General features: G+C 51.2%; 3 protein-coding genes across 4 annotated transcripts; 2 read left to right on the top strand and 1 right to left on the bottom strand.

The window, feature by feature from the left end:
• Positions 1-5,955: 5,955 nt before the first annotated feature.
• Positions 5,956-11,498, bottom strand: Psmb9 (proteasome 20S subunit beta 9). Its single transcript, NM_012708.2, is given in 6 exon segments — positions 5,956-6,284; positions 7,147-7,288; positions 7,656-7,785; positions 8,309-8,440; positions 9,710-9,777; positions 11,388-11,498. Coding segments are annotated over 6 exon segments (660 nt in total). The 5' UTR covers positions 11,448-11,498; the 3' UTR covers positions 5,956-6,156.
• A 169-nt stretch (positions 11,499-11,667) lies between these two features.
• Positions 11,668-22,333, top strand: Tap1 (transporter 1, ATP binding cassette subfamily B member). Of its 2 annotated transcripts, none has more exons than XR_015644533.1 (11): positions 11,668-12,542; positions 13,186-13,300; positions 13,437-13,567; positions 14,598-14,803; positions 15,322-16,638; positions 16,759-17,078; positions 17,249-17,437; positions 18,142-18,315; positions 18,556-18,718; positions 19,841-19,977; positions 21,682-22,333. XR_015644533.1 is itself a non-coding variant. In NM_032055.4 (11 exon segments), coding segments are annotated over 11 exon segments (2,178 nt in total). In that variant the 5' UTR covers positions 11,955-12,013; the 3' UTR covers positions 21,889-22,328.
• A 1,133-nt stretch (positions 22,334-23,466) lies between these two features.
• On the top strand, positions 23,467-26,431 carry Psmb8 (proteasome 20S subunit beta 8). Its single transcript, NM_080767.2, is given in 6 exon segments — positions 23,467-23,663; positions 24,339-24,486; positions 24,615-24,726; positions 25,096-25,225; positions 25,645-25,849; positions 26,138-26,431. Coding segments are annotated over 6 exon segments (831 nt in total). The 5' UTR covers positions 23,467-23,516; the 3' UTR covers positions 26,227-26,431.
• Positions 26,432-26,601: the final 170 nt, after the last annotated feature.

Below are 26,601 nucleotides of genomic sequence, written 5' to 3'. Positions count from 1 at the left end.
AAGCTGGTCATAGCATATCAAAATTAAGCTAATGTGTGTGTGTGTGTGTGTGTGTGTGTGTGTGTGTGTGTGTCTTTTGAGAATCCAGATAGCTGTGGGCCCTCGACCCATCAGGTTAACTAACTTCCGCTACACTGTTGAACAACTATTTTGTGAAACTACTGGGCAGCAGCCTGTGAGGCAGGCGGCCTGACATTCCACCCCTAAGTATTTTGTCACCTGTAAACTGCTCCTGCATAACCATCACTTCCTGCACAGTTAAAATTGATACCATTTAGCACACAGTCTATGCTGGATTGTCCCTAAAGCACCGGGTGGTAAATGCATGCTGTATTAAGATGCTGTTTTGGCTTCATGGTTACCTAGCAACAGATAACTAACCTCTTCATGGTTACCTAGCAACTGTTAACTAACCTCTTCATGGTTACCTAGCAACTGTTAACTAACCTCTTCATGGTTACCTAGCAACAGATAACTAACCTCTTCATGGTTACCTAGCAACAGACAACCAACATCAGGGTGTGCTGCATTTCTGTTGCTGTGGGAAAACATCTCAGATGAACAGATAGAAGGAGAAAAGATTTACTTTGACTCACAGCTTGAGAGACTCTGGCATAAGATCAAGCACAGCTCTTGGCTTGAGGTGAGGGAAGGCACCATGGTGTGGGAGACGTGGTGGGACAAAACAGTTCCTGTCATGGCAGCCAGAGGAAGAGGCAGACAGGAAGGATGCAAGGACAAGATGAGCCCTTCTAAGGCATGACCCCATGACCTACTCTCTCTAATAAGACCCACCTTCCCCTTTCCCATAATGAGGAGGTTATGAGTCCATCAGTGGTTATCCCATTGATTAGACTTAATCACTTGTGAGCGAACCACCCTTCACTGGCTGGATCCAAGCCATCGTACAGGGCCTATTTCTGTCAGTGAGGTCATCTGCCCTTCTGTTTGCATTTCACATCTCAAGACCTAAATCCGTCCTAGCAGTTGCCATACTCTGACATCAGAGAGCCTTTGTAAGGTTGGGCAGTCAACGATTCCACGGTTTCATGGCGCCCCCATCAGTAGACTGAAGGCTTGGCTCTCCTCCGTGTCCGCACTGAGTCTTAGGAGAGACGTTATTCTTTAAGCTGGACGTTGAAATGGCTACAGAGATTGCTCAGGAGTGAAGAGTACACGTTTAAATGAAAGAGGATGGTAGAAGCCTTTCATTCACATCTTGAGTTCAGATGAAGAACTTTAATTTTAGTCCTTGTCTTCTGTATGTTCCAGGGCAGTCAGAAGCTGACAGGTTAGGACAAAAACTTCAACTCAGTCACTCAACAGTGGCATGGCTTCTGTGTCATCTAAGCAACTGTTGTAGGTTCCCTTGGACGTAGGAGTCTAACACCTGAGCTGGTAATACTCAGTTCATTTTTCCCTTAATACTTAAGCCATGCTTATCCTGGAGATTCAGCAGAGGGTCATTTGGGGTCCATTTGTCTGGCCTATGGCCTTCTTTTATTTAGGTTTTGATGTTGATGTGAAGGTGTGGGGTTTAATCTCAGTTGTCAACTTGGTGAGAACTGGAATTACCTGGGAGACAGACCCCCGGGCATAGTTGGGTGGTTATTTTAAGTAGTTCAGTTAAAGTGGGAAGGTCTGGCCACTGTGGGTGGCACCATTCCCTAGAATGGGGTCCAAGACTGTATAAAAACCTGCTTCTGGCTTTTGCAGCCACCTGAGCTCACATGCAGTTACACATACACACCTAATTTAAAATAAAATAAATCTTAAAAAATAAGGAGAAACAAACTGAGCACAGGAATTCATTTCTCTCTTCCTCCTGATCATGGACATCATGTGTGCATCTGAGTAAAAATTTCTGTTGCTTTGACTTTCCCACCATGATGACACATTACAAAGGGAATGTCCCCACGTTGCCACTGTCAGGGTGTCAGGAAAAGCAACTGAGACAGAAGATTTTCTTAAAATCAACATTTAAAGCACAAAAACGTTTGAGTAAAACAGTCGCCCTCTTCTGGCCTCCATGGGTACTGCATGCACACGGTGTACACACATGCAGATACATACTAAGATAAAAATATATACGTCTTTGGTTTTTAAAGATGGTATATTGGAAGTGCCCTCCAAGTGAATCTCTGGGTAGGGTGGTAAAAAGAGAGATTGTAGGATAAACCGAGGTTCTGGGTCCATCCTGTCCACACTGCCTCCCCCCCCCAATACATCCCACCATTTCCTGTCTCCCCCTCCTCCAGTTCTTTAGGAGACAAACCCAAAACACCCTTTATATCCTAAACGGAAGAGTCTAGGCTAACATATAAGAGGTGTTTCCTCTTCTACTGTTTCTCCCTTGTCCTAAGATGTTTTTTCTTTGCAAGGTCATTTGCAAGCTTTTGCTCTCTTGTCCAGTTCCCACTAGTCTGTAACTCATGGTCGCAGGCAAGATCACGGAGTGGGGAAGGGGGAGGGGAAGGAGTCTTTTCAAAGGTTCCTTTAAAATCTTGGCAGCAATAAAGTCTGTCAAGAAGCCTAGGAGCCCAGAAGGCTACAGTTGAGGGCCATGGCAGAAACTATAAGAATCTAGTTCCAGGGGTTGGGGATTTAGCTCAGTGGTAGAGCGCTTGCCTAGCAAGCACAAGGCCCTGGGTTCGGTCCCCAGCTCCGGAAAAAAAAAAAAAAAAAGAATCTAGTTCCAATCATGGGGAACAATGGAATCCCAGGCCCCTCTTATGTCAAGGGAACAGTGACCTTTGTGCACAAAACCTTAAAGCAGATGAAACCCCTTGGTGGACTTACTTCATGATGTAAAGACAACGGACCCAGTAAAAGGGCCGGAGTTACAAGCAGCCCTGCACTGGCACAGGAAACTGAACTCCAGTCCTTGGTGAGAGTAGTATGTGGCTTTTAAAAGAAAGATGTATTAATTCTGTGTGGATGCATGTTTTGCCTGTTCATTCATACACACACACACACACACACACACACACGCACACACATCTCATGTGTATGCAGTGCCTGAGGAGGCCAAAGAGGGCGCCAGATCCCCTGGACCTGGAGTCAGAGATGGTTGTGAGCCACCATGTGGGTGCTTGGAATTGAACCTGGGTTTTCTCCAAAAGCAAGATGTACTTTTTTTTTTTTTTTTTTTTTTTTTTGTTCTTTTTTTCGGAGCTGGGGACCGAACCCAGGGCCTTGTGATTCCTAGGCAAGCGCTCTACCCACTGAGCTAAATCCCCAACCCCGCAAGATGTACTTTTAACTGCTGAGTTGTCTGTCCAACACTTGCCCCGGTGTTTTTGTTTTTTTGTTTTTTTTTTGTTTTTTTTGAGACAAGGTCTGACTATGTAGCCTTGGCTTGAAAATTTTTAGGTCATTTGCTTCTAATTACTCTTGTTATGACAAAAACTATATCTTTTCCTTAAATTTATTTTATTTGCATTGGAGGTAGTGGTGTGTGCGCGCACGTGTGTGTGTGTGCGCACGTGTGTGTGTGTGTGTGTGTGTGTGTGTGTGTACACATGTGTGCGCTGCATTGCTGTCTAGAGGCCAGAGGACAACTTTCAGGAGTCAGTTCTCTCCTTCCACGGTAGGATTCGGGATTTGCACTCATGATTAGGCTCAGGCAAGAAGTGCTTTCAACCCACTGAACTATCTTAAAGACCCAAATAACTATATTTGAAGGGATATAATGTTTCCAAAGTGCATTTACCTGCATCCTACAGAATTTGACATGTGACGTTTGTATTGTTTATAGTATCGGGTCTCCTGAAGACATTGTCACAGAGGTACTGTGCTGGGTAGTTCTGTGCCAACCAACACAAGCTAACACCATCTGGAGAGGTGACTTAAGAAATGTCTGTAGCGATTGATTTTCTTAGTAATTGATACGGGAGGACCAAGCCCACTGTGGGTGGTGCCATCCCCTGGGCTGGTGGACCTGGGTTCTATAAGAAAGCAGGCTGAGCAAGCTATGAGGACTGCAAGTCCCTCCATGGCGTCTATATCAACTCCTGCCTCCAGACTCAAGTCCTGACTTCCTTCTGTGGGAGTGTAAGCAGGACAAACCCTTTCCTCCTTAGGTTGCATTTTCCCCTGACCATGTGAGTTCAGGGAATAGAACTTTGGTCATTACCCATTGAGTCATCCAACGGGCCATTTTATTTTCTTGCCAGTTCTGTTGTATATTTGTTTTAGCCGTTGGCTTTATTTGTTTTTCTCACCCCCATCCCCCCATTGTCTCAGCTGCTTTTTTAAATAAAAACCATCTGCCTCTTGGAGACGTTTCAGTTTTGGAACGAATGATACCGTTGTTTGACTGAGAGAACGAAGCCTTCCAGTTTGAACATGCTTGCATTTGAGCTTGTTTCTGACTGTCTGTGTGGTTCAGGAGTCAAGGCTAACTGAGTTTGGAGAGTCCCCAAATGATCCCTTCTCAGTTCCTCTCCCCAGGGAGACCTCCCTCCTGGCTGCAGCTGAGTAGCTGTGCCCTGGGGCTGGTTTCAGGGAGGGCTGGGAGTTCTGACTCTCCACACTGGCCATTTTCAGTTCTTGCTTTCTGAGTCCTCTCCAGAGTTCTCAGTGGCCATCATACTCCGGAGAGGGTGTAGGGGACTTTTAAACTATCATTTACATAAAAAAAATTGAGCAGCAGAGTTAGAAGCAGCTCAGGGCGTTGTGAGTTTAGACAACCCACCACGTGCCGCCGTGAACCCTGTCTCAAAGGAGCGGGACCACTTGGAGCACATTGAATCTGTGTGCTCTGATTATTTTTTTTAAATATTTATTTATTTTATGTATATGAATACACCGTAGCTGTCTTCAGACACACCAGAAGAGGTCATCAAATCTCATTACAGATGGTTGTGAGCCACCATGTGGTTGCTGGGATTTGAACTCAGGACCTCTGGAAGAGCAGTCGGGGCTCTTAACCACTGAGGCATCTCTCCAGCCCGTGTGCTCCGATTCTTACTCGAGGTTCCGTGGAATGGTTGACCCTGCCCAAGGACATGAAACCATGGGAACTGGGAGCTCTTTAACATGGCTCCATGGGCACCTGTGAGCTGCTCCTCAGGGGACAGTGATTTTGTACCCTCATCTGTGAACCCCAGAGTGAAACCACATCCCCCCCCCTTTTTCAGCTTTACCTTTGAGCTGTGTTCAGCAGCCCTGTGACAAATTTTAATGGTTTACATTACTTTAAAACATGGTTTATCTTGTGTGGCGTGTGGAGGCCGGAGGTCATTAGCAGGTGACTTACTCAGTCTCTCTCTGCCTTACATTTTGGCACAGGGTCTCTAACTGAACCTGGAGTTCCTTGATGTTGTCGGCCATCATGTTCCACAAGTCTGGGTTTCTGCCTCCCCAGTACCGAGGTTCCGGGCAGGTGTCACTGTGCCTGGTTTCTGAGTGAGTGCTGGGAATCTGGTCCCAAGCTTTTTGTGCACAACCGGCCCTTACTGACTGAGCCATCTCCTGAGCACCGGACATACAGTATTACAAAACCATCCAGGGGCAGGAGAGATGGCTCAGTGGTTAAGCACCTGGCTGTTCTTGCAGAGGGCCCTGGTTCAATTCTGCCACATGGCAGCCTGGCAAGCAGACTCCAGTTCCAGTTTCCAGTGTCCTTCTTCTGGCCTCTACAGGGACCTGCACACATCCATGCAGGAAGAAGAAAAATAACACGTGCAGTAAAACTAAACAACTCTATAAAGTTAAAAGGATTCAGTCCATAGTGACCTCTCATATATGAAGATTTTTCTCCTAGGGGGCTCTGTTCTCTTTCTCTGGAGGTGTTGGCTTGGGGGTAAAGAACAATAGGGTATGCGATTTAATGTCAAACCTCATGGCTTCTATTTTAAATCCCAATTCTTACCGTACAGACATTCATTGAGTTGTGCTCATTCTGAATGTGGTGAGTTTTGGTGTGGCTGCTTTTGTTTATTTGCGACTTGTGTTTCACTTATTTTTTATTTATAAGAGTTTTTATTTTAATAATAAAGTTTATTTTTTAAAAAAGAATGGGAGGTGCTTGCTGACCTCTGGGCCGGGAGGAAGCTTCCCTCCACGCACTGCGTTTCTCTGATACCCATTTCACCTCTGCCCATTACACCAACCTCTGGCTCCATAAAGTTTATTGCAAACAAAGAAGGGACTTCACTCATCGTAGAATTTTGGCAGCTCGTCTCCCAGGATGACGCGATGGTCCACACCATCAGCTGTAATGGTGACCAGGTAGATGACACCCCCACTGGAGCCATCTCGGTTCATGGCCAGAGTGATGGCTGCAGAGGAGAGAGGAGTAGAAAATGGCTTACTCTTTTCCTTTCCTTTCCAACGCCATGCTACGTCCCCTCAGAACGCATCGTAATGTCCAGCAAACGAGCATCTGCCCACGCCCCTGCTGTAAACGTTCCCACCACTATCTACTTCAAGTTACCTACAGGTTAGCAAAAATTGTCCAAGTCCTTGAACACTGAGCAATTAAGTTCCTGTGAGCTAGCTGCGGGCGGGGGCGGGGGCGGGGGCGGGGGCGGGGGCGGGGCGTGGACGGGGGCGGGGCGTGGAGGGGATAGCTCAATTGGCTGCTGGTTCTCATAGTGACCTCATGCCCTTATGCGATTTGCTTAAGACTGTCCGGAGCTCCATCTCTTCTACCATGTCTTGTCTGCCTCCTCTCCACTCTCAAATGTCTCCCAGTTTCCAAAGATGGAGACGGAGAGACCGTTCAGTGGTTAAGAGCACCTATTATTCTTAGAGTTTGGTTCCCAGCATCCACATCGGGTGCCTTACCACCTCCTGTAACATCAGCTCCAGAGGACCCAGCATCCTCTTCTGCCTCTTCTGGCTTCCACAGACACACGCACAAACTCACACACAGACACACCCACGGGCACATGCATGATTAAAAGTAAATTCTTTTTTTTTTTTCTTTTCTTTTTTTTGGAGCTGGGGACCGAACCCAGGGCCTTGCGCTTGCTAGGCAAGCGCTCTACCACTGAGCTAAACCCCCAACCCCAGTAAATATTCTTTTAAAAGCGTGGTCACGGAGTGTTCCTTTTCTTACTCTTCACTATCTACTCCCCCCAACCCCCCATCCCCCACGTCCATAAACCCTCCCCAGGTCACCTCTCATTGGCCAGTTACCGTCTGTGGTGAAACGCCGGCACTCCTCGGGGGTCATGCCTGGTTTATAAGCTGCGTCCACATAACCGTAAATATAGGTGCTTCCGGAACCGCCGATCGCAAAGGGCTGTCGAATTAGCATCCCTCCCATGGTTCCATACACCTAGAGAGAGGGTCCCTCGGGTCAGGTCACGGTCATCACAGCTTCTTCATGTTAGATGAGCTAATGTGAAGACCTGGGGCCTCCACATTTGAGCCTGCAGTATACTTTTATCATTTTTGTTTGTTTTGAAACAGGGTCTCACTAACGTAGCCCTGGCTTGCCTGGAACTCTCTCTAGAGAGGCTCTTCAAACCCACAGAGATCCACACGCCCCTGCCTCCCGAGTGCTGAGACTGAAAATGTATACCACCACAGCTGGGCGGTAGTATGTCTTTAGAGGAACCGTCTTTGGACCACAAAGCTAGAAAGCCATGCGACTTTCATCTCTCTAAAGAGAGGAGTGGGGAACCCCGAACGGACACACTCACCTGGCCCCCCTCACGTTGGTCCCAACCAGCTACCATGAGATGCGCTAACAGGTCCTCGCGGTACTTGTAGGAGATGTTCTTCACTATGTTTGCAGCAGCCAGAACAAGGGGCGGCTCCTCCAGTTCCAACCTGAAGCGGATGTCGGGAGTGAGGGTCAGGAGCACTCTGCTAAGTCTCACCCTTGCCACCACCATTGCCCTCTCGGTCAAGTCACCCTTGAACCAGTAGCTACCGCAGATACCAGCTTCCCTCCCATGTGCCTAGGGGAGGCGGAGCCCCACAACCGAGGTCTTCACCTGCTTAACTCTGCTTCACCTTCCCACTCCCAATGATAAGCCCCTCCCTTGACTCTAAGGGCCCTGTCCTCATTGGTTAAAGCAGATGATAAGCTTGCTTCCTTCCCAATGTCCTTGGTTTCTCCTGGCAACTGCCTGATATTAGGAGTGGGCCAAATGACTGTTTCCTGATTTCCTCTATCAGGGCAGTGATGCGCACTTTTCAAGTCTGCACAGGGGAGATGGAGTCGCTATTGTGATTTCTTCTTCACAGATGCAGAACTCCCAGATACTCCAGTGCGAGCTCAAAGCTGGCAAAGCCACGCAGCTGGGGGGAATTTTAGCAGGAGAGGAGTCAGGACCCCGGGGCTTTGTACCCGTGCAGCTCCAGCTGGTAGGCGGCCATGTCGGCTATGGCTTGGGCATCAGCAGCGGAACCCGAGAGGGCACAGTAGATGCGCTGGTGCAGAGGGGAGAGCTTGTCAAACACGCGGTTCACTACGGCTGCTCTGTAAGGAAGGAGCCAGACGTTCAAGTTGGTTCGAAAAGATATCAGCAAGACATGCAATGCTTGGATTAAAGCAGGAAACAAAAGGACATCTCAGCACAGCAAGTCACTGCAGTAATCAAAGTCGGATGTGCTGGGCTGGGCAGGGCAGGGCAGGGCAGGGGAGGTGTAGCCCAGGGGGTAAAGTACCTGCCTGGCGTGCGCACAAAGCCCAGCGTAGCGTGAGGTGGGCATGGCGGCCATACTTGTACTCTTAGCACTCAGGCGGTAGAGGCAGGAGGAGCAGGAGTTCAAGGCCAGCCTTGACTACATAGCAAGTTTGAGGCCAACCTAGGCTACAGGAGAGACCCTATTTTAGACACTACCCTCCCAAAATACTATAGATTTTTTTAAATATATATTTTTACTTCATGTATATTGGTGTTTTGACTTCATGTTTGTCTGTATGAGGGTGTCAGATCCCCTGGAACTGGAGTTACAGACAGTTCTGAGCTGCCATATTGGGATTGGGAATTGAACCCGGGTCACGTGGAAGAGCTCTTAACCACTGAGCCATCTCTCCAGACCCAAAATACTAGACTTTTAATGACTTTTTTTTTTGTTATAACAAAACAACAAAACAATGCCTAGGTAAGAAAACGTGCCTCTAAGTCAAGCAGTTGTGACACACATTTTTAATCCCAGCACTCAGGAGGCAGAGGCAGGTGGATCAGTGAGTTTGAGGCCAGCCTGGTCTACATAGTTAAGTTCCAGGGCAGCCAGGGCTACACGGAGAAACCCTGTCTCCAAAACCAAAACCAAAACAAAAGGTGAAACAAGAGGGGAAAAAAACCGCCTCTTTCCAGAATTTCTTTGCTGTTCATCACTCCGAGGGGCGACGGCAGTTCTGTGGAACACGGCGGCGTAAACAGCATCACTGATGTAATCCCACAGTCTGACTTGTGTGTGAGGAAACCAGCCAGTTTGGGAGATCAAGCAAACTCAGGCAAATGAGAGAGATAGCTGCTTGACAAAACCGCCATTTTCTCATCCTAACTGCAGAGAGCCCTGTCCCTCTACAGCCTACCCTGTGCCCCTCCGAGACACTATTTCTTTACGGCCTTCGGATTCAGAGGATGCACCCCCACCCCCATCAGTGCGTTACGATGCTTTTTGAGAAGTTCAGCTTCATTTCTTGGAAGGTTACCACGTTGCTCAGAAGCCGGCAAGAGAAATGTGCACTTAGGGCCACCAGCTTCCCGGCAACACACAGGCCTTCGACGCTACTCACCCCGCTGACACTCGGGAATCAGAGCCCACCACGACACCCCCGTCAAATTCCACAGCCATGATGGTTGTCTGCAGAGAGACGGGGTACGGCAGGTCAGAGCAAGGAGCGTCTTGACCCTTCTATCTTAAGGAAAGCTCAGGGCAGGAGGTGACCGACTCAAGGTGACACAATCAGGCCTGCTGGAACTTCCCTCCATTTTCTGTGTTGTGTCCGGCTGCAGGGGACTGCCGCAGCTTGGCTGTGGTACAGCACAGAACAGAACCTTCTCCTCAAGCCCTGGCTTCCCCGGCTGTTCTTTTTCCCACCCTGAAAAGCAAGGATGGGTTCCCAGAGGCAGAAGTACTCCCTGTGAGAAGGAGAGCAGGACAGGAGAAGGCCAGGAAACCCCCTGCTGCTTGTGGAGTGCATATCACAGGCACAATTACTGTGAATTACTGTGACACAAGGCCAGGTCTTTCCTGGCCCTGGACCCTCCACCTGCAACCTTACTTAGAAGGGGAGCCCTGGGGTTATTGAACAAGGGTCACAGAAGAGGTCAGTGGGTTAACATGGCCAGGAGTCCAGGCAGGACAGAAGCAGCAAGGTGTTCAGGTAGGGCACAGGTTTCATTTAAGCAAAGTCTTTGCAGCCAGGGAAGGGACTGCTAGATAACAGTTTTTTTCCAGGTCAAGGAAAGAATCAAGGAAAAGTGAAGGCGGGTAGATAAGTCTACTTCCCCCTCATCCTCTGAGCTAAAAGGCACCTTAGAGACCCTCGGCCGCACTGAGAAAACTGACTTATGGAGAGGAATGATCTTTCTAAGTCACCCAGGTTTTCACTCTGGCCCCTCGATTGATCTGATTTCTAAGCCCCACAGCTCCGTGGCAGCGAGGGAGATTTTTTCCAACCTTTCTGTCCACTCCACACCTTGCTCTGATCTCCGGGGACCTTGCACATGCGTGTGCTTTCGTGTGCTTTCTGACCACAAATAAAAGGCCAGAGATGGCCACTCTGTTCTAGAGGCTGCTCTTCCACACCAAGAGTGTGGTTGGCGACTTTCGGAGGGCAGAAACCAGCTGCCATCTCGCCCTCAGATCCTAGGCCTGGGCAAGGCTCTCAGGCAAGCATGAGAATGGTGGTGGTGGGGGGTGCGGTTGGGGGAGGGGCTGAGGGAGCAGGGCAGCAACTGGAACAAGGAGGACCACCGATCATCCCTATCTCCCCCAACCCCCAATCCCGGAGCCAGAGAGCTTGTCCTCCCTCAGGCTGGAGTTTGTACCGGGCTATGTTAAGCAAAGATCTGTATGCTGTGTAGGTAGGTCCTTTTCAGCGAGCCTCCATTATTACCTTCACTCAGGTGCTTCATCTAGGACACCTCAGCATCTCTTTACAGGGGTCCCCAAGACCCTCATTTGATTTAGTCTCTACTGCGCAGTCCAGAGCGAAAGTGAAAGCGTTTTGGAGCAACTTCCCTTAGACGCTTCCAGCTCGAGCCAAAGCACGCACCTTCCCACCAGCTTCGCGTGCCGATCCCTCCACAGATCCCTGGACACTACACTTCTGAGCAGGGATACCTTACGTTCATAGTGGAGCGCGAGCGATGGGCGCTATATGCTTCCTAAGTCTCTTGGTTCACTTCCCAGAGCTGTAGGGGTCCCTGGTCACTCCACCCACTGACTGTTACCCCCAGACCCATTACCCCGGTGTGGACTTCTCCCGTCCGGAAAGAGCCGGCGGTAGGTGCTCCGGCTTGCAGCATCCTAGCAGTGCGGAGCTCTGGTTTCCAATCAGCAGCGGCGTGCGGCGAAGGCAACTCGCCGCCTGCGGGCCCGCCCCATCATCGCGCAAGGGGCGTGCCGTTCTACCGAGCATTTGGCGCCCAGAGCTAACTTGAGCAGGGCAGATCTGCCCAGAGACAGGTGACGACAGAGGGTCCCGCCCTAAAGCTGGGGTGGGGCCTGGGATGGGAAAATTCTCTCAAGCAAGGGGAGAAGACTGGGGAAGGAGAGGAGGATGAGAGTCCTGGAGAAGAATATGGCATGCCAGGGCTGCTAGGCAGAACAACTCCGACTTCAGCGGCAGCTTCCAGAATAGCCTGGGCCAGCCAGTCTCAGAAGGGGGCGTGTCTAGTGATTCGGCGGCTGCTTTCGGTTTCTTCTTCCTCTAAACGCTGGCACTTCTAGTTAGCGACACCAGCTCGAGCGGGTTCTCGGGACTTTCCGCGCACGCCCTCGGACCCGCCCTTCTTCCCTCCACCGAGACTCCGGTATAGCGCGGACGCGGAGAGTTCCAGGCTGGGACCAGACTCTGGACAGCGCACGCTCGATGGCTGCGCACGCCTGGCCGACGGCCGCCTTGCTGCTGCTGCTGGTGGACTGGCTGCTGCTGCGGCCCGTGCTCCCGGGAATCTTCTCCCTGTTGGTTCCCGAGGTGCCACTGCTCCGGGTCTGGGCCGTGGGCCTGAGTCGCTGGGCTATCCTGGGACTAGGGGTCCGCGGGGTCCTCGGGGTCACCGCGGGAGCCCGTGGCTGGCTGGCTGCTTTGCAGCCGCTGGTGGCGGCGCTGGGTTTGGCCCTGCCTGGACTTGCCTCGTTCCGAAAGCTGGCCGCCTGGGGAGCACTCCGGGAGGGTGACAGCGCTGGACTGCTCCACTGGAACAGTCGCTTAGATGCCTTCGTTCTCAGTTATGTGGCCGCATTGCCCGCAGCTGCCCTGTGGCACAAGTTGGGGGGCTTCTGGGCGCCCAGTGGCCACAAGGGCGCTGGAGACATGCTGTGTCGGATGCTAGGCTTCCTGGACTCCAAGAAGGGGCGTCTCCACCTGGTTCTGGTTCTCTTGATCCTCTCCTGCCTTGGTAAGGGAGACTGGGGGCGAAAGAGCAGGCCATAGGGGACAGGGCAGGAATCCAGGGTAATGGGCAGAAAGGAAGAGTAAAGTCTCCGGAAGTATCAGAGCCTAAGGAGGCAACTTAGACGGAAAGAGAAGGACCCAGGCCTGAGAAGGGGTCCTGACAAGGGCGTTGGGGGCAGGGTCTTCCGTGAGCAGAACTTCACATTTTAGTCCTAGTGTGAGGGTTTCTTTCCACACCGCCATCTTTTTCTTTTCTTCTCTTTCCTCTATGAGACAGGGTCTTTCTATGTAGCTCTGGCTGTTCTCGAACTCACTATGTAGCCCAGGCTGGCCTCAAACCCAGAGAGGTCTACTTGCCTCTACCCTGGGATTATCAGCCTGCGCCCCAAGCCATGCTAACTGCTATCTTTCTTAAGCAGCCCTTGAAAAGTTTGATGTAGGGGTTGGGGAGTTAGTTCAGTGGTAGAGCGCTTGCCTAGCAAGCGCAAGGCCCTGGGTTCGGTCCTCAACTCCGAAAAAAAAAAAAAAAAAAGAAAAAGAAAAAAAAGAAAAGTTTGATGTAGCTGAACAGGCTTGGGTCGGCAGGCAAGCGGGCGGAAGTCGTGGGTGGTCCGCTGCTAACATTTGTGTCTCCCCTCTCTCCCCAGGGGAAATGGCCATTCCCTTCTTCACAGGCCGCATCACTGACTGGATCCTTCAGGATAAGACAGCCCCCAGCTTCGCCCGCAACATGTGGCTCATGTGTATTCTTACCATAGCCAGGTGTGGAGGGTGGGAATGGGGGTCCTGGAGCAGAGGGGACTGGATGTTGGGACTGTTTTTTAAGTGACACTTCTGCGGGGATCTGGGGCTCAGGAAGGGACACAGCTGACACCCCCCCCCGTCTCTGACCCCCTAGTACAGCGCTGGAGTTTGCAGGAGATGGAATCTACAACATCACCATGGGCCACATGCACAGCCGCGTGCATGGAGAGGTGTTTCGGGCCGTCCTTCACCAGGAGACAGGATTTTTCCTGAAGAACCCAACAGGTCTCTCATGAAAGCTTTTACTTGTATAATATAATGTATATATCACCCCCACACGCGCTTGTCTGCTCCCCCACAAACGTGTACACACACACACATGCCCAGATTGGATCCATAGCACCATAGGAGTGGGGTGTGGTAATTCCAACACTTGGGGGCATGGAGGCAGGAGCTAGAGGTTGAAGTTCAAAGTCTTTCAGTTACATAGCCAATCTGAGGCCAGCCTACAGACCTCTAAATCCAAGGCTTCCTGTAGGTTAGGCAAAAACTCTACCAACTGAGTGACCCCCTTCCCAAGCCTTCTTACTCGTGGTATATCTCAAATGTAGCAAAACATTGTCCTTTTTAACTCTAAGAAAAACAGTATCTGCCTTCGAAATTCCCCATAGATAGAAACAGCAGACTTACAGCTCCGGAAAGCCAGAGACCCCCAACTCCAACTGCCTCATTGAAAATGGAGGAAACGGAGTTCTAGACAGCAGACACGGAAACCTACCTAGACAGACACACCGGGGTCCTAAAGGACGCTGGGCCTGCCTCTCCCTCTCTGCTGCCTCCCTTCTCTCCACGGCTACTGGAGGGCCAGTGGCAGGGCACAGACAGGATTTACAATATCCGAGGAGCTGAAAGCTTTCAGGGAACTGGAAGTTTAGTGTTTCGGTCTTTTTGTTGTTTGTTTGTTTGTTTTTTTGTTATTGTTGTTGTTTTTAAAAGACACGGTCTCATGGTATAGCCTTGGCTGGCCTAGAATTCACTAGGTAAACCAGACTGGCCCCTGCTGCCCCTCCCCCAGACTGTTGGGACTACAGGTGCCTGCCACCACACCCAGCTACAACTTCTTTACAGGCAGGCGAAGGCCTACCAGATCTTTCCTTTCTCTTCCTCTGCATCGAAGCTCCTGCACCTTCCCAACCCCCCACTCCTGTGAGCCCCCTCAGGATGCTGTGCTGACACGGCCACCCTGGCCCCGACTGTTTGTCATCTCCTCCTGTCTCTGTGAACTACGTGCTCATGGTCCCCTCAATCTGGGCAGGTTCCATCACATCTCGGGTGACTGAGGACACCTCCAACGTGTGCGAGTCCATTAGTGACAAGCTGAACCTGTTCCTGTGGTACCTGGGGCGAGGCCTGTGTCTCCTGGCGTTCATGATTTGGGGGTCATTCTACCTCACTGTGGTCACCCTGCTCAGCCTGCCTCTGCTTTTCCTTCTGCCCAGGAGGCTGGGGAAAGTGTACCAGGTATGTTCCCTGGCTCCTCAGCTCCCAGACTACTTTCCGTGTCGCTATCCACTCCTCCATCATCCTGAGCCTCTGTCCCGTTACCCCTGTCCCCACACTGCCCTGCACCCACATCCATGTACTTTGCCTTCTTGTCTGACTTCCAGCCACAATCTGTCCTTACAAATAGGGTTCCAGGCTGGAGACACAGCTCAGGGTGAAGAGTGCTGGCTGTTCATCCAGGGCACCTGAGCTTGGTTCCCAGCACCCACGCCAGTGGTCTGTAGTTCCAGCTTCAGGGGATCCGACTCCCTCACATGACACACACACACACACACACACACACACACACACACACACACACTAAAATAAATCTTTAAAAATTGGGCTTGTTTCTACCATGCCTCTTCTACCTAGAAGGATGGATGTAGACCTTTCTTCTCTTTCTTGACTTTAATCTCCTCGTAGGTAACCTAGATGTCCGAGTTCTTTCTCATTTGCACACCCTGTGTGATGTCTCTGGTCCTTGTCCCCCACAGTCACTGGCAGTGAAGGTGCAGGAGTCTCTAGCAAAGTCCACGCAGGTGGCCCTCGAGGCCCTGTCGGCGATGCCTACCGTACGGAGCTTTGCCAACGAGGAGGGAGAGGCCCAGAAGTTTAGGCAGAAGTTGGAAGAAATGAAGCCGCTAAACAAGAAAGAGGCCTTGGCTTACGTCACTGAAGTCTGGACCATGAGTGTGAGTACCAGGAGGGGAACGTCCACTCCTTGTTGTGAACGTGTCTTGATTTTACTGTTTCCCAACCCTCCTTCTGCTCCTCCTCCAGTGGGGGGTGATCGGCTCAGGGCTCTCCACCACTCCACTCCCTGTCCTTAATTCTCTCAGGGTTTTGTGGTGCTAAGAAGCGTCCTTCCCCATTGGCACGCAAAGCCCACTTGACCTGCGTGTTAGAGAGACACCAGTCTCCCAGCTTGGGCCCTTCCTTGGCCTCTCCGAAAGCCACATGTGCCTGCATGGTATGTGCTTCTCGCTGGCACTGTGTGGGTGAGCAGGTGGGAGCCATGAGAAGTGCCAGAGGCCAGCAGCCAAGGGCAGCTATAATAAAGACGTGCAGAGAATTAAAGTGGCATCTAGAGGCTCCGGGCTCCATTCTGCCACCCACCAATTCTGTATCCAACACGCTACCTTTTTCTGAGGCCGTTGCCCTGTTTTGAAAAAGGGGAATAAACACCGAAGTGATGGTTCACATCGCTAATCCCAGGACGCATGCTGAGGCAGGAGGGTTGCTGTGAGTTTCCAGCCATCATGATGTGAGACTTGTCTCAGTAAAAGGTGTGGGGGAGTGAGATGGCTCAGGAGGTAAGGGTGCCTGCTGCCGTGCTGCTGTGCTGCCGTGCTGCCGAGCCGGGTGACCCGAGATCCATCTCTGGAACCCACAGGATGGGAGGACAGGGAAGGAGAGAACGGACTCCTGAGAAAGTTGTCCCATGACTTCCACAAGGCGCGCCACAGTGCCTATTCACATACGAAATAAATAAGTAAAGGAATGTAGGGAGAAAGTAATAATACCGGTAAGTAGCAATAAGGAAGGTATAATACAACCTCCTTTACAGAGGCTCTTGACGTGAGCTGCGGCGTTTACCTTTGTAACACTTCCAGGGCGGAAGATGTTTCAGCCGGTAAGCACGCACGCACGCTACTCTTCCAGGTGACCAGCACTTAAGTAGGGCAGCTCGCAACGAACTGCCTGCAGCTGTAGCTCCAGGGGTTCTGACGCCCTCTTCTGGCCTCTCTGGGTACCTACACTCCTGTGCATGGACGCGCGCACAGACATATAACTTAGAATTATAACAATAAGTCTTTTTTTTTTTTTTTTGGTTCTTTTTTTTTTTTTTGGAGCTGGGGACCGAACCCAGGGCCTTGCGCTTCCTGGGTAAGCGCTCTACCACTGAGCTAAATCCCCAGCCCAACAATAAGTCTTTTTAAAAAAAAGAGTCAAATGTCCCCCAAACAAGGAGACCGTGGCGATTGGTGAGGAGGACAAGGAGGACATGAGCTGTGTTTGAGTCTGACCCTTGACCCTGCCTTCCCCCTTATCCCACGTGTCCGGGAGAAGGGACCTCACATCTGACCCTTGCAGTCTGTTTTATCCCATGGTTTCCTTGTAGGTCTCGGGAATGCTGCTGAAGGTGGGAATTCTGTACCTCGGTGGGCAGCTGGTGGTCAGAGGGGCTGTCAGCAGCGGCAACCTCGTCTCCTTTGTTCTCTACCAGCTTCAGTTCACCAGGGCCGTGGAGGTGAGCCCCGCCCCCGAAATGCCTGGGCGGTCCCTGCCTGCCCTTGTGTTGCAGCTTCTTGGGCTTTGCTCACCCACTGCCTGTTCACTGAATGCTGTCGAGCTGGTTAGACGGCACACCTGCTTTCATGGTCCATGCCAGGCTCACCCACACTCCACTCTGCGATGCAGGTCCTGCTCTCCATCTATCCCTCCATGCAGAAGTCCGTGGGCGCCTCGGAGAAAATATTCGAATACCTGGACCGGACTCCCTGCTCTCCGCTCAGTGGCTCACTGGCACCTTTAAACATGAAAGGCCTCGTCAAGTTCCAAGATGTCTCCTTTGCCTACCCAAACCATCCCAACGTCCAGGTGCTTCAGGTACTGTCCACCCATCCCTTTCACCTCTTCCGGCTTCTTACCAGTGACCCAGGCCCTCCCTAACCTCAAAGGTGACAATGAGAACCATGTGTCTATAAATCACCCCACCCAAAGAACCAGCTTGGTCTTCTAATAACACTATGGGGCGAGGGGGGGAAGAGGCCTCGAGGAGAAGGCTTCTGGGGCTCAGGATGACTCAGTAGCCAAGAGCATGCAGTGCTTTTGCAGAGGACCCTGGTTCCCAGGCACTCACAACCACCTGCTCCTGTTCCAGGGGATCCTACGCCCTCTTTTGGCTTCTAGGGGTACAAGGCATGAACGTGGCATGCGTGTCTACATGCTGGCCAAACACTCGTACACGTAAAAATGAATATATCTAATTTTTTTAAAAGATAAAGCTCTTTTAACGAAGGAGTTAGCAACACGTGTTCCAATTGTTGCCAATTGTGCAGGAGACTAGATTTGCGCTTCTGGGAGGGAATGCTCTCCCTCCACCCTCCGCTGCTACTCCCAGGGATGCTTCTTGCCCATTCCTATGCCCCGGCCCCTCTCTCTTCTCCCTCCCCGATGTCGTTTCAGAAGTCCGTGCATAGAGGGGTAGGGATTGCTGTGCGTTCTTTGGTCCTCGTGGGTAAGATGCTGTGTTGCACACTGAGTGACAAAGGCCTCCAAATGTTTCTACCGTGTGCTTCTCTGGCCTCCAGGGGCTGACCTTTACGCTGTATCCCGGGAAGGTGACCGCCTTGGTGGGACCCAATGGGTCAGGGAAGAGCACCGTGGCCGCCCTGCTGCAGAACCTGTACCAGCCCACCAGGGGCAAGGTGCTCCTGGATGGCGAGCCCCTGGTCCAGTATGATCACCACTACCTGCACACGCAGGTGAGCAAGAAGGAGGTGTGGGGGAGGGGAGGAGAGCAAGCCAAGAGAAAATTGTCTGAGAAAACCCTTTCAGAGAGTCAGGGTCAGCGAGTCAGGGCCAGCAGAGTCGGGGCCAGCAGAGTCGGGGCTGTGTGTAGAAGGACACGTGACCGTATGGTGTGCACCCGGTTGTGACTCTTCAGTTCCCAGCCAACGACACTTCTGTGTTTCTTGCCTGTTCCTCTTCACATTTCACCTCAGGTGGCCGCAGTGGGACAAGAGCCGCTGCTATTTGGAAGAAGTTTTCGGGAAAATATTGCCTATGGCCTGACGCGGACTCCAACCATGGAGGAAATCACAGCTGTGGCCATGGAGTCCGGAGCCCACGATTTCATCTCTGGATTCCCTCAGGGCTATGACACAGGTAGCCTCATCCTCACATCCGGACTGCAAACACCCCTGCCTTTATTATTCAATCCCTCCTGACCCTTGGATACCGATTTGTAGTTGAAACTCTTGTTTCTAAGATTCACAGAACTCCATCCCCCTGCAGAGGGCCTCCCTTTCCAGCTGCCCCGTCAGCTGCGTGTACGTGTGTGTGTGTGTGTGTGTGTGTGTGTGTGTGTGTGTGTGTGTGTATGTGTCTGTGTGTGTATGTGTGTGACTGTGTGTGTATGTCTCTGTGTGTGTGTGTATATGTGTGTGTGTATGTGTGTGACTGTGTGTGTATGTCTCTCTGTGTGTGTGTATATGTGTGTGTGTATGTCTGTGTGTGTCAGTGTGTATATGTGTGTGTATGTCTGTGTGTGAGTGAGTGTGTATGTGTGTCTGTGTACATGAGTGTATATCATACCCTGAGGGAATGTATGTGATATATGTGTGTATATGAGTGTGTATGTGTGTGTATATGAGTGTGTATACGTGTCTGTGTATATATGTGGATATGTGTGTATGAATGTGTATGTGTGTGTTTATGTCTGTGTATCTGTGTATGTGAGTGTGTCTCATACCCTTAGGGAATTTATGTGTGTGTATGTGTGTATATATATGTGTGTGTATGTGAGTGTATATGTGTATATGTATGTGAGTGTGTCTGTGTGTTTGTGTATGTATGTATGTGTGTGCATGTGAGTGTGTATGTATGTATATGTATGTATGTGAGTGTGAATGTGTATGTGAGTGTGTCTGTGTGTGTCTGTGTATGTGTGTGTGTGTCTGTGTATGTGAGTGTGTATGCATGTGTGTATGTGAGTGTGAATGTGTATGTGAGTGTGTCTGGGTGTATGTGAGTGTGTATGTGTGTATGTGAGTGTCTATGTATGTGTGTATGTGAGTGTCTGTGTATATGAGTGTGTCTGTGTGTCTGTGTACAGAAGTGTGTCTGTGTGTCTGTGTATGTGAGTGTGTCTGTGTATGTGAGTGTGTCTGTGTGTCTGTGTATAGGTGTGTCTGTGTATAGAAGTGTGTCTGTGCCTGTGTACAGAAGTGTGTCTGTGCATGTGTGTACACACCTATCGACTTCTCAGCTGGACTCTTGTCTCTGCAGAGGTAGGTGAGACTGGGAACCAGCTGTCAGGAGGTCAGCGACAGGCGGTGGCCTTGGCCCGAGCCTTGATCCGGAAGCCACGCCTGCTTATCTTGGACGATGCCACCAGTGCCCTGGATGCTGGCAACCAACTACGGGTGAGGCCCTGGTTCTTATCTTCTGTCTTTTTGAGCCATCTTGCTGTGTGGTCTCGGCTGGCCTGGACCTCACTTTGGAGACCATGCTGTCCTCCGATTCTTGGTAATCTTTCCCCTGCTGCCTCTGGAGGGTGTGGTCACCCTGCTGTGTCATCTTCCTGAAGTCTCATTCCCATGGGAGCTTTGCTTCTGTTATTCATCCTGTGTTAGTTACACCAACAACATAACTATTCAAACCTGTCCTGGGAATTCTCAGTTCCCATTGGCTTTTCCCCAGGACACCAGGAACCAGTGAACGGAGCTCCTGACCTAAGAGTCTGTGTGGGCTTAGCCTGCTTTGTGTTTCAGACATTCTATCCCACCCTGCACTACTTTGCCTATCAGAGTCCTTTGCTGCGCTTGTTCTATAGATGATAAGAGAGGTTGATTAACCTTCCAAAAGTCACACAGCAATCGAGCAATGGAGCCTGGGTCCAGATACAAGTCATCCAAATTCTCGTGTTCTTTGTTACTGTTACATTTTTTTAAAAAATAAGATTTATTTTATGTGTATGAGTGTCTTGCTTGTATGTATGTATGTATGTATGTATGTATGTATGTATGTATCTATGTACCTAGTGTCTTTGAAAGTCAGAAGAAGGTATGGATCCCCTGGAACTAGACTTATGGATGGTTGTGAACCACCATGTGGATGTTGAAACTCAAACCCTGGACCTCTGGAAGAGCAGCCAGTGCTCTTAACTGCTGAGCCCCTGCCCCTGCATTACATTTCTCTAAATTGGATATAAAATTTCCCAGCTTAGAGGCTGGAGAGATGGCTCAGCAGTTAAGAGCACTGGCTGTTCTTCCACAGGACCTGGGTTCAATTCCCAGCACCCACATGGCAGCTCACAACCGTCTGCAACTCCAGTTCCAGGGTTTCTGACACCCTCACACAGGCAAAATGCCAATGAACCTAAAACAAAAATAAATTATAAACAATCTTCTCAGTTTATTAGTGGGTTATTAGAAATGTGTATGACATAGGAAATGTGACGTGTGGGGTGGGTGTTGAGAGGAGAAGAGGAGGTGGTATGATTATATTTCATTATAGTCATGCGTGACATTCTCAAAGCATAAATTAATATATATTCTTGAATGCAAAAAATATTCCCACATCTTAAGGCTGGACGAGGCAACCCCAGTCTTACTGCAACTTAGTGTGTAGTGTTTGGTTGATGTCCTTGGGAGGCTTGCTCCCCCCCACCCCAAGGAAAATGGAGGCGTGGTGGTGGGGTGAGGAGGAGGGACTGGGAGGAGAGGAGGAAGGGGGAAGAGCAGTCGGAATATAATATATGGGAGAAGAATAATTTTCTTTAAGAATTTCCCGGCTTAGGGGTTGGAGATTTAGCTCGGTGGTAGAGCGCTTGGTAGCAAGCGCAAGGCCCTGGGTTCGGTCCCCAGCTCCGAAAAAAAAAAAAAAATTCCCGGCTTACGGATAGAGATGAGAGACTATGCAGTCCCCTCCCCCTCGTGCTCCCGCTCTTCATCTATCTGTACCACCTCTTGAGAAGACGCCTTAAAAAATAATCAAAGGTTTGGAGAGGCGCTCCAGACCCGGGATATCGGCATCCTTGGGAAGTGACAATGTGTCCCAGCCTTGGAAGCACAGGGGCCTCCTGGACGGTAGAGGCCCCGGACTGTAAGGTCTGTGTGTTTCTGCAGGTCCAGCGGCTCCTGTATGAGAGCCCGGAGTGGGCCTCTCGGACGGTTCTTCTGATCACCCAGCAGCTCAGCCTGGCAGAGCGGGCCCACCACATCCTCTTCCTCAAAGAAGGCTCTGTCTGCGAGCAGGGCACCCACCTGCAGCTCATGGAGAGAGGAGGGTGTTACCGGTCCATGGTGGAGGCTCTTGCGGTTCCTTCAGACTGACCGGCTTCTGGACTGCACGCTGCGCGAGTCCCTCCCCCTGCTGTCCTCTGCTCTGTGTGGCAGAGAACCTGGGAGCAAAGATTTTACCACATCCACGGAGATAGTTGAGGAGCGATGGTGTTTGTTACATGAGAAAAATGTAACCTCTAGGAGATGCCCGGAATTTACCACCAATGCTTTCCCGCCCCGCCCCCTGTTAGACGGGGGATGGGGGCAGGTACCCCAGGCTAACACTGAGCTGCTGAGTCTCCTGTCTCCCGTGGAGTTTGCATCACGGCATGCACCCACAAACCTGGCTTATGTGGCGTTGGGACAGAATGAGAAGAAACGCCCAAAATGTACAGAGAAGGGGCAAATAGCTTGCAATTAACCAAAGGCATAGGCTGGCCTATGGGTATTCTGCGGGTTCTCGATATTTATAATAAAACTGGTGTTTTGTACCGTGGCTTCTCCTGTTTTTTAGCTCCCACAAACTGCTCGATGAGTTAGCCAGCACCTTTCCCCACACACAGCCCAGTGTCCCGTTCTTCTTCAGAATTCTGTTTTACTGCTGGGTTCATCATCTTCCTGGCGCTCTCATTTCTCCTCCCTACCCACCCACCGACTCCTAGTGCTGAGCAGGACCAGGCGGCAGCCCCTCTGTCCCCGCACTCCAAGGCATCAGCAGCTGCATCTAGGAGCCCCTCTCTTCCTCGCTGAGGCTGGAGGAGGCGCGGCAGCGCAGCGGGGTGGGGGTGGGGGTGGGGGACTCCAGAACTCCAGACTGGATTACCTCGCTGGCTCTGATTTTTCTGAACCTCTCACCTTCTCCTCAGCCGCACACGCCGGAGTAATCTTAATGAAACGGAAAGGATTAGCCAGTAAATCTCTTCCATACAGGGAGGGCCCGGTGGCGTGACGTCAGCAGTTGCTGGGCAGATAAGGTCCGCAAAGGTTGGAAAGAGAGGTGGGGTTTAGGATTCAAGGAAGGAGCGCTCAGCTCTGACTTGCGCGACGTGAACAGCCCAGGGAGAAGGGAGCGTCCACGTGGGTTGCCTCAGGGTAGTGAGACTGTTGGACCGAGAGGGGCCCTAGAAAGGACACATAGAAAGACCCGACTGTGCCCTCTCCTTGGTTCGTCCTTCCCCATTTTTTTTCCCCTGGTCGTCTCAGGACTTAAAGACCCCGTGCAACTATTTATCGCATTTTCCAGTTTCTATAAAACGATGCTCATTTAAGTGCTGCCCCCATCCCCAGGACGCACGCCTAGGTGAATCTGCTCAATGCTTCTCTTGGGTTCCAACTTTCTAGAGAGCCTCTTTAAGGTGACAGGACCCTATCCAGTCCTCAGCTGTTCCCAGAAGATGCCCCTCGCCCCGACTGTGAGTCCTCAAGTACCCCACTGCTAGGTGGCCTCCGAAGGCGCACCTCTTCTTTTATCCCACAGCCCACTCTCTAGCTGGTTTTCATCGACGTGGCATCAGGAAAACTTGTCCCTAACATATTTTTAGTTCAGACACCCGTTAATTGGGCTCTACTCGGAAAGGGCAGGGGTTGGGGGTGGGGGACTGGTTCCCTCCTCTTGGTGCTGTGGCTTTCGCTTTCACTTCCTTGTCCGAGAGTCGACGGATCTCCGGGGCTAAGTCGTCATGGCGTTACTGGATCTGTGCGGCGCTCCTCGGGGGCAGCGGCCCGAGTGGGCTGCCGTGGATGCAGGAAGCGGGCTTCGCTCGGACCCGGGACACTACAGTTTCTCCGTGCAAGCTCCGGAGCTCGCGCTTCCCCGGGGAATGCAGGTGAGGACTGTAGGGGTTCTTGAGAGATGCAGGGGGTGGGTGGTGGTGGTGGCGGCACGGAGGAAGGACTGTCTGCCTGGGTCTGAGGAGGTGAGGAAGCATGGAGGGGCTGTTCAGGAGAGCAGCATCCAGGCCAGCCCTGAAGTTAGTTAACATGGGAAGGCTGGAAGGAGGGAGGATGAGAAAGGGGTGGGGGAGGGAGAGAGGGAGAGAGACACACACATGGAGGAGCCACAGAGAGACTGAGAAGATGGTTGGTGCCCACCCCAAGATACCATGCACAACTCGCCATGCCTTCACAGACCCACGACTAACGACTACAGGGACTGCACAGTTGTCTTGGAAGACCAATGAACTTGAGAGGCTAACCTGGCCTCAGCAACCCTCCCTATGTATCCTAGGACACGTTAGGTGGCCTAGGTCTCAAGCCCCTCTACCGTAAAACGAGAATACGTTATTAAAATGTGCTTTTCGAGAACCGAAGGAGCCACGGATCAGGAAACACCTTGAAGTCGGCTACCATGGCCTTTGCTCCCGTGTTCCCGAAGGCAGAAAGCTGGCTTAGATCCTGCTTTCCCTTCTTCTGAGACATTGCCCTCTAGGGTCTGCGGACCCCTCCTCACCCCGAAACCCTGCCGGGAGCCTCCTAGAACTGAGGCCTCTTCCCTCTCTCAGCCCACTGAATTCCTAAGGTCCTTTGGTGATGACCAGGAAAGGAAGGTTCAGATTGAAATGGCGCACGGCACAACCACGCTGGCCTTCACGTTCCAGCATGGAGTCATCGTGGCGGTGGACTCCAGGGCCTCCGCAGGAAGTTACATTGGTGAGTCCCGGGTGCTCCGGTGGCCAGGCCCTCTCAGCAGAGCTTAAGGCCTGAACCTAAGCGGGCATTGAGTTAGAGTGCATCAGGGAGAGCTGGGGCTCATTTCTTGGATCTCAAAACTCTTTCAGCTACCATAAGGGTGAACAAGGTGATCGAGATTAACCCTTACCTGCTTGGAACCATGTCTGGTTGTGCAGCCGACTGTCAGTACTGGGAGAGGCTGTTGGCCAAGGAATGCAGGTGGGCAGGTTTTAATCATTTGTTTGGTGCCCCTCCCCCATGTCCCCTACACCCACTCGGTGGTCTGCTGTGGTGATCATAAGGTTTTTAAAGCCTTTGTGTGATTAAAAAATCTCCCAAACCCTAGCCTGTGTCCCTGTTTATAAACCAGATAATCTGGCAATTATTTAACCGAAAGGATGGTGCCATTCACTAGGCTTTTTACAAATGTGGTTCAGAGATTTCTAGATCCTAAAATCTCTTTTTATTCTTACGTCGCACGGGTTCATACCTTCCAAACACACACCTCTACAATCCCTTCTCCCTCATTCTATGGGAGGGAAGGAATGCTCACCTGCTACCCCTGAGGCCTCCTTCTTCCCCCCACAGGCTATACTATCTGCGGAATGGGGAACGCATCTCCGTGTCTGCAGCCTCCAAGCTACTTTCCAACATGATGCTGCAGTACCGGGGTATGGGCCTCTCCATGGGCAGCATGATCTGCGGCTGGGACAAGAAGGTGGGTGGCCTGCCCCTATGCCCGCCTGGGTGAGAGGTCTCTTACCCATTGAGCCCTCCCCTCCCCTGTGCTTGGTCCAGGTTTTGACGTTTACTGAAGTGTGGCCTGTCTTTTGTTTTGTTTCTAATAAATACATTGTTACAGGTTTTTATTTAAAAACATTTATTTATTTATTTTATGTATGTAGTTGTCTTCAGACACACCAGAAGAGGGCATCAGATCCCATTACAGATTGTTGCGAGCCTCCAGAACTCTGGAAGAGCAGTCAGTGCTCTTAACCGCTGAGCCATCCTCTCTAGCCCCCTTAAAGTGCGCCAATGTTTCTGTGGTGGTGATACTAGGTTGCCCGCTCTCCGTAAGTCACACCTGATCAATAAACCATTTCCAAGGTCAGCTCGGTATGTTTTCTCATCTTCTAGGGACCGGGACTTTATTATGTAGATGACAATGGGACTCGGCTCTCGGGACAGATGTTCTCCACAGGCAGCGGGAACACCTATGCCTACGGGGTGATGGACAGTGGGTACCGGCAGGATCTCAGTCCTGAGGAGGCCTATGACCTTGCCCGAAGAGCTATTGTTTATGCTACCCACAGAGACAGCTATTCTGGAGGAGTTGTCAACAGTAAGAGCCGGGTGCTCCCCACAGCACCTGGGGAAGCCACGGCTCCCCCAGCCCCTGGGAGAAGGGGGTGAGCTCAGATTGGGAGACTTGGGGGAGACGAGTAGAGATTGTCAGATGTGAGAACACTGAAGTCCCAGACAGAGGTTTGCAGCCTGTGTGTGGGGGCGCGGGGTGTGGGTGCTTAATGCTCATGTCAGGGACTGCTGCTTACACCACATCATCCTGGCAGAGACTCACTGCTTGCTGAAGAAAGGCCTGACGCCATGTTCTTTTCTCAATCACTCACAGTGTACCACATGAAGAAAGACGGTTGGGTGAAAGTGGAGAGCACTGACGTCAGTGACCTGCTGCACAAGTACCGAGAGGCCACTCTGTGATCACTGCTGGGCAGACATCCTCCCGGCCCTGAGGAGCTGGCAGACTCAGGGACCTGGGGCTACTTCAGTCTTAGGAGAAAGACGGGCCCAACCTGGGCTGGAGACAAAGCTCTGAGGCTATGGAGACATCTTTGCTTACCCTCTCACTTAGCCAGCCCTCATGGATACCTTCTAAGTACAATAAAAGAAAAACAGTTCTACATGTCTCTGTGTTGTGGCTGAATGGGGTCAGGCCGTGGGGTCCTTTGGAGGGAGGGCTAGGGAGCAAACAGGAAGTCAGACGACGCTTCCATTGAGGTCACCAGGTTCTTCCTTCGGGTCCCATCTCTCAGAAGGACCTGTCACCCATCCACAGCCCTTCCAGGAGCGTCATGG

Source organism: Rattus norvegicus, chromosome 20 (genome assembly GCF_021556685.1).
Source record: "Rattus norvegicus strain SHRSP/BbbUtx chromosome 20, alternate assembly SHRSP_T2T, whole genome shotgun sequence".
In the NCBI taxonomy this organism is placed as follows: domain Eukaryota; kingdom Metazoa; phylum Chordata; class Mammalia; order Rodentia; family Muridae; genus Rattus; species Rattus norvegicus.
Note: the sequence above shows the minus strand (reverse complement) of the source record. Positions and strands in the feature narration are given on the sequence as shown.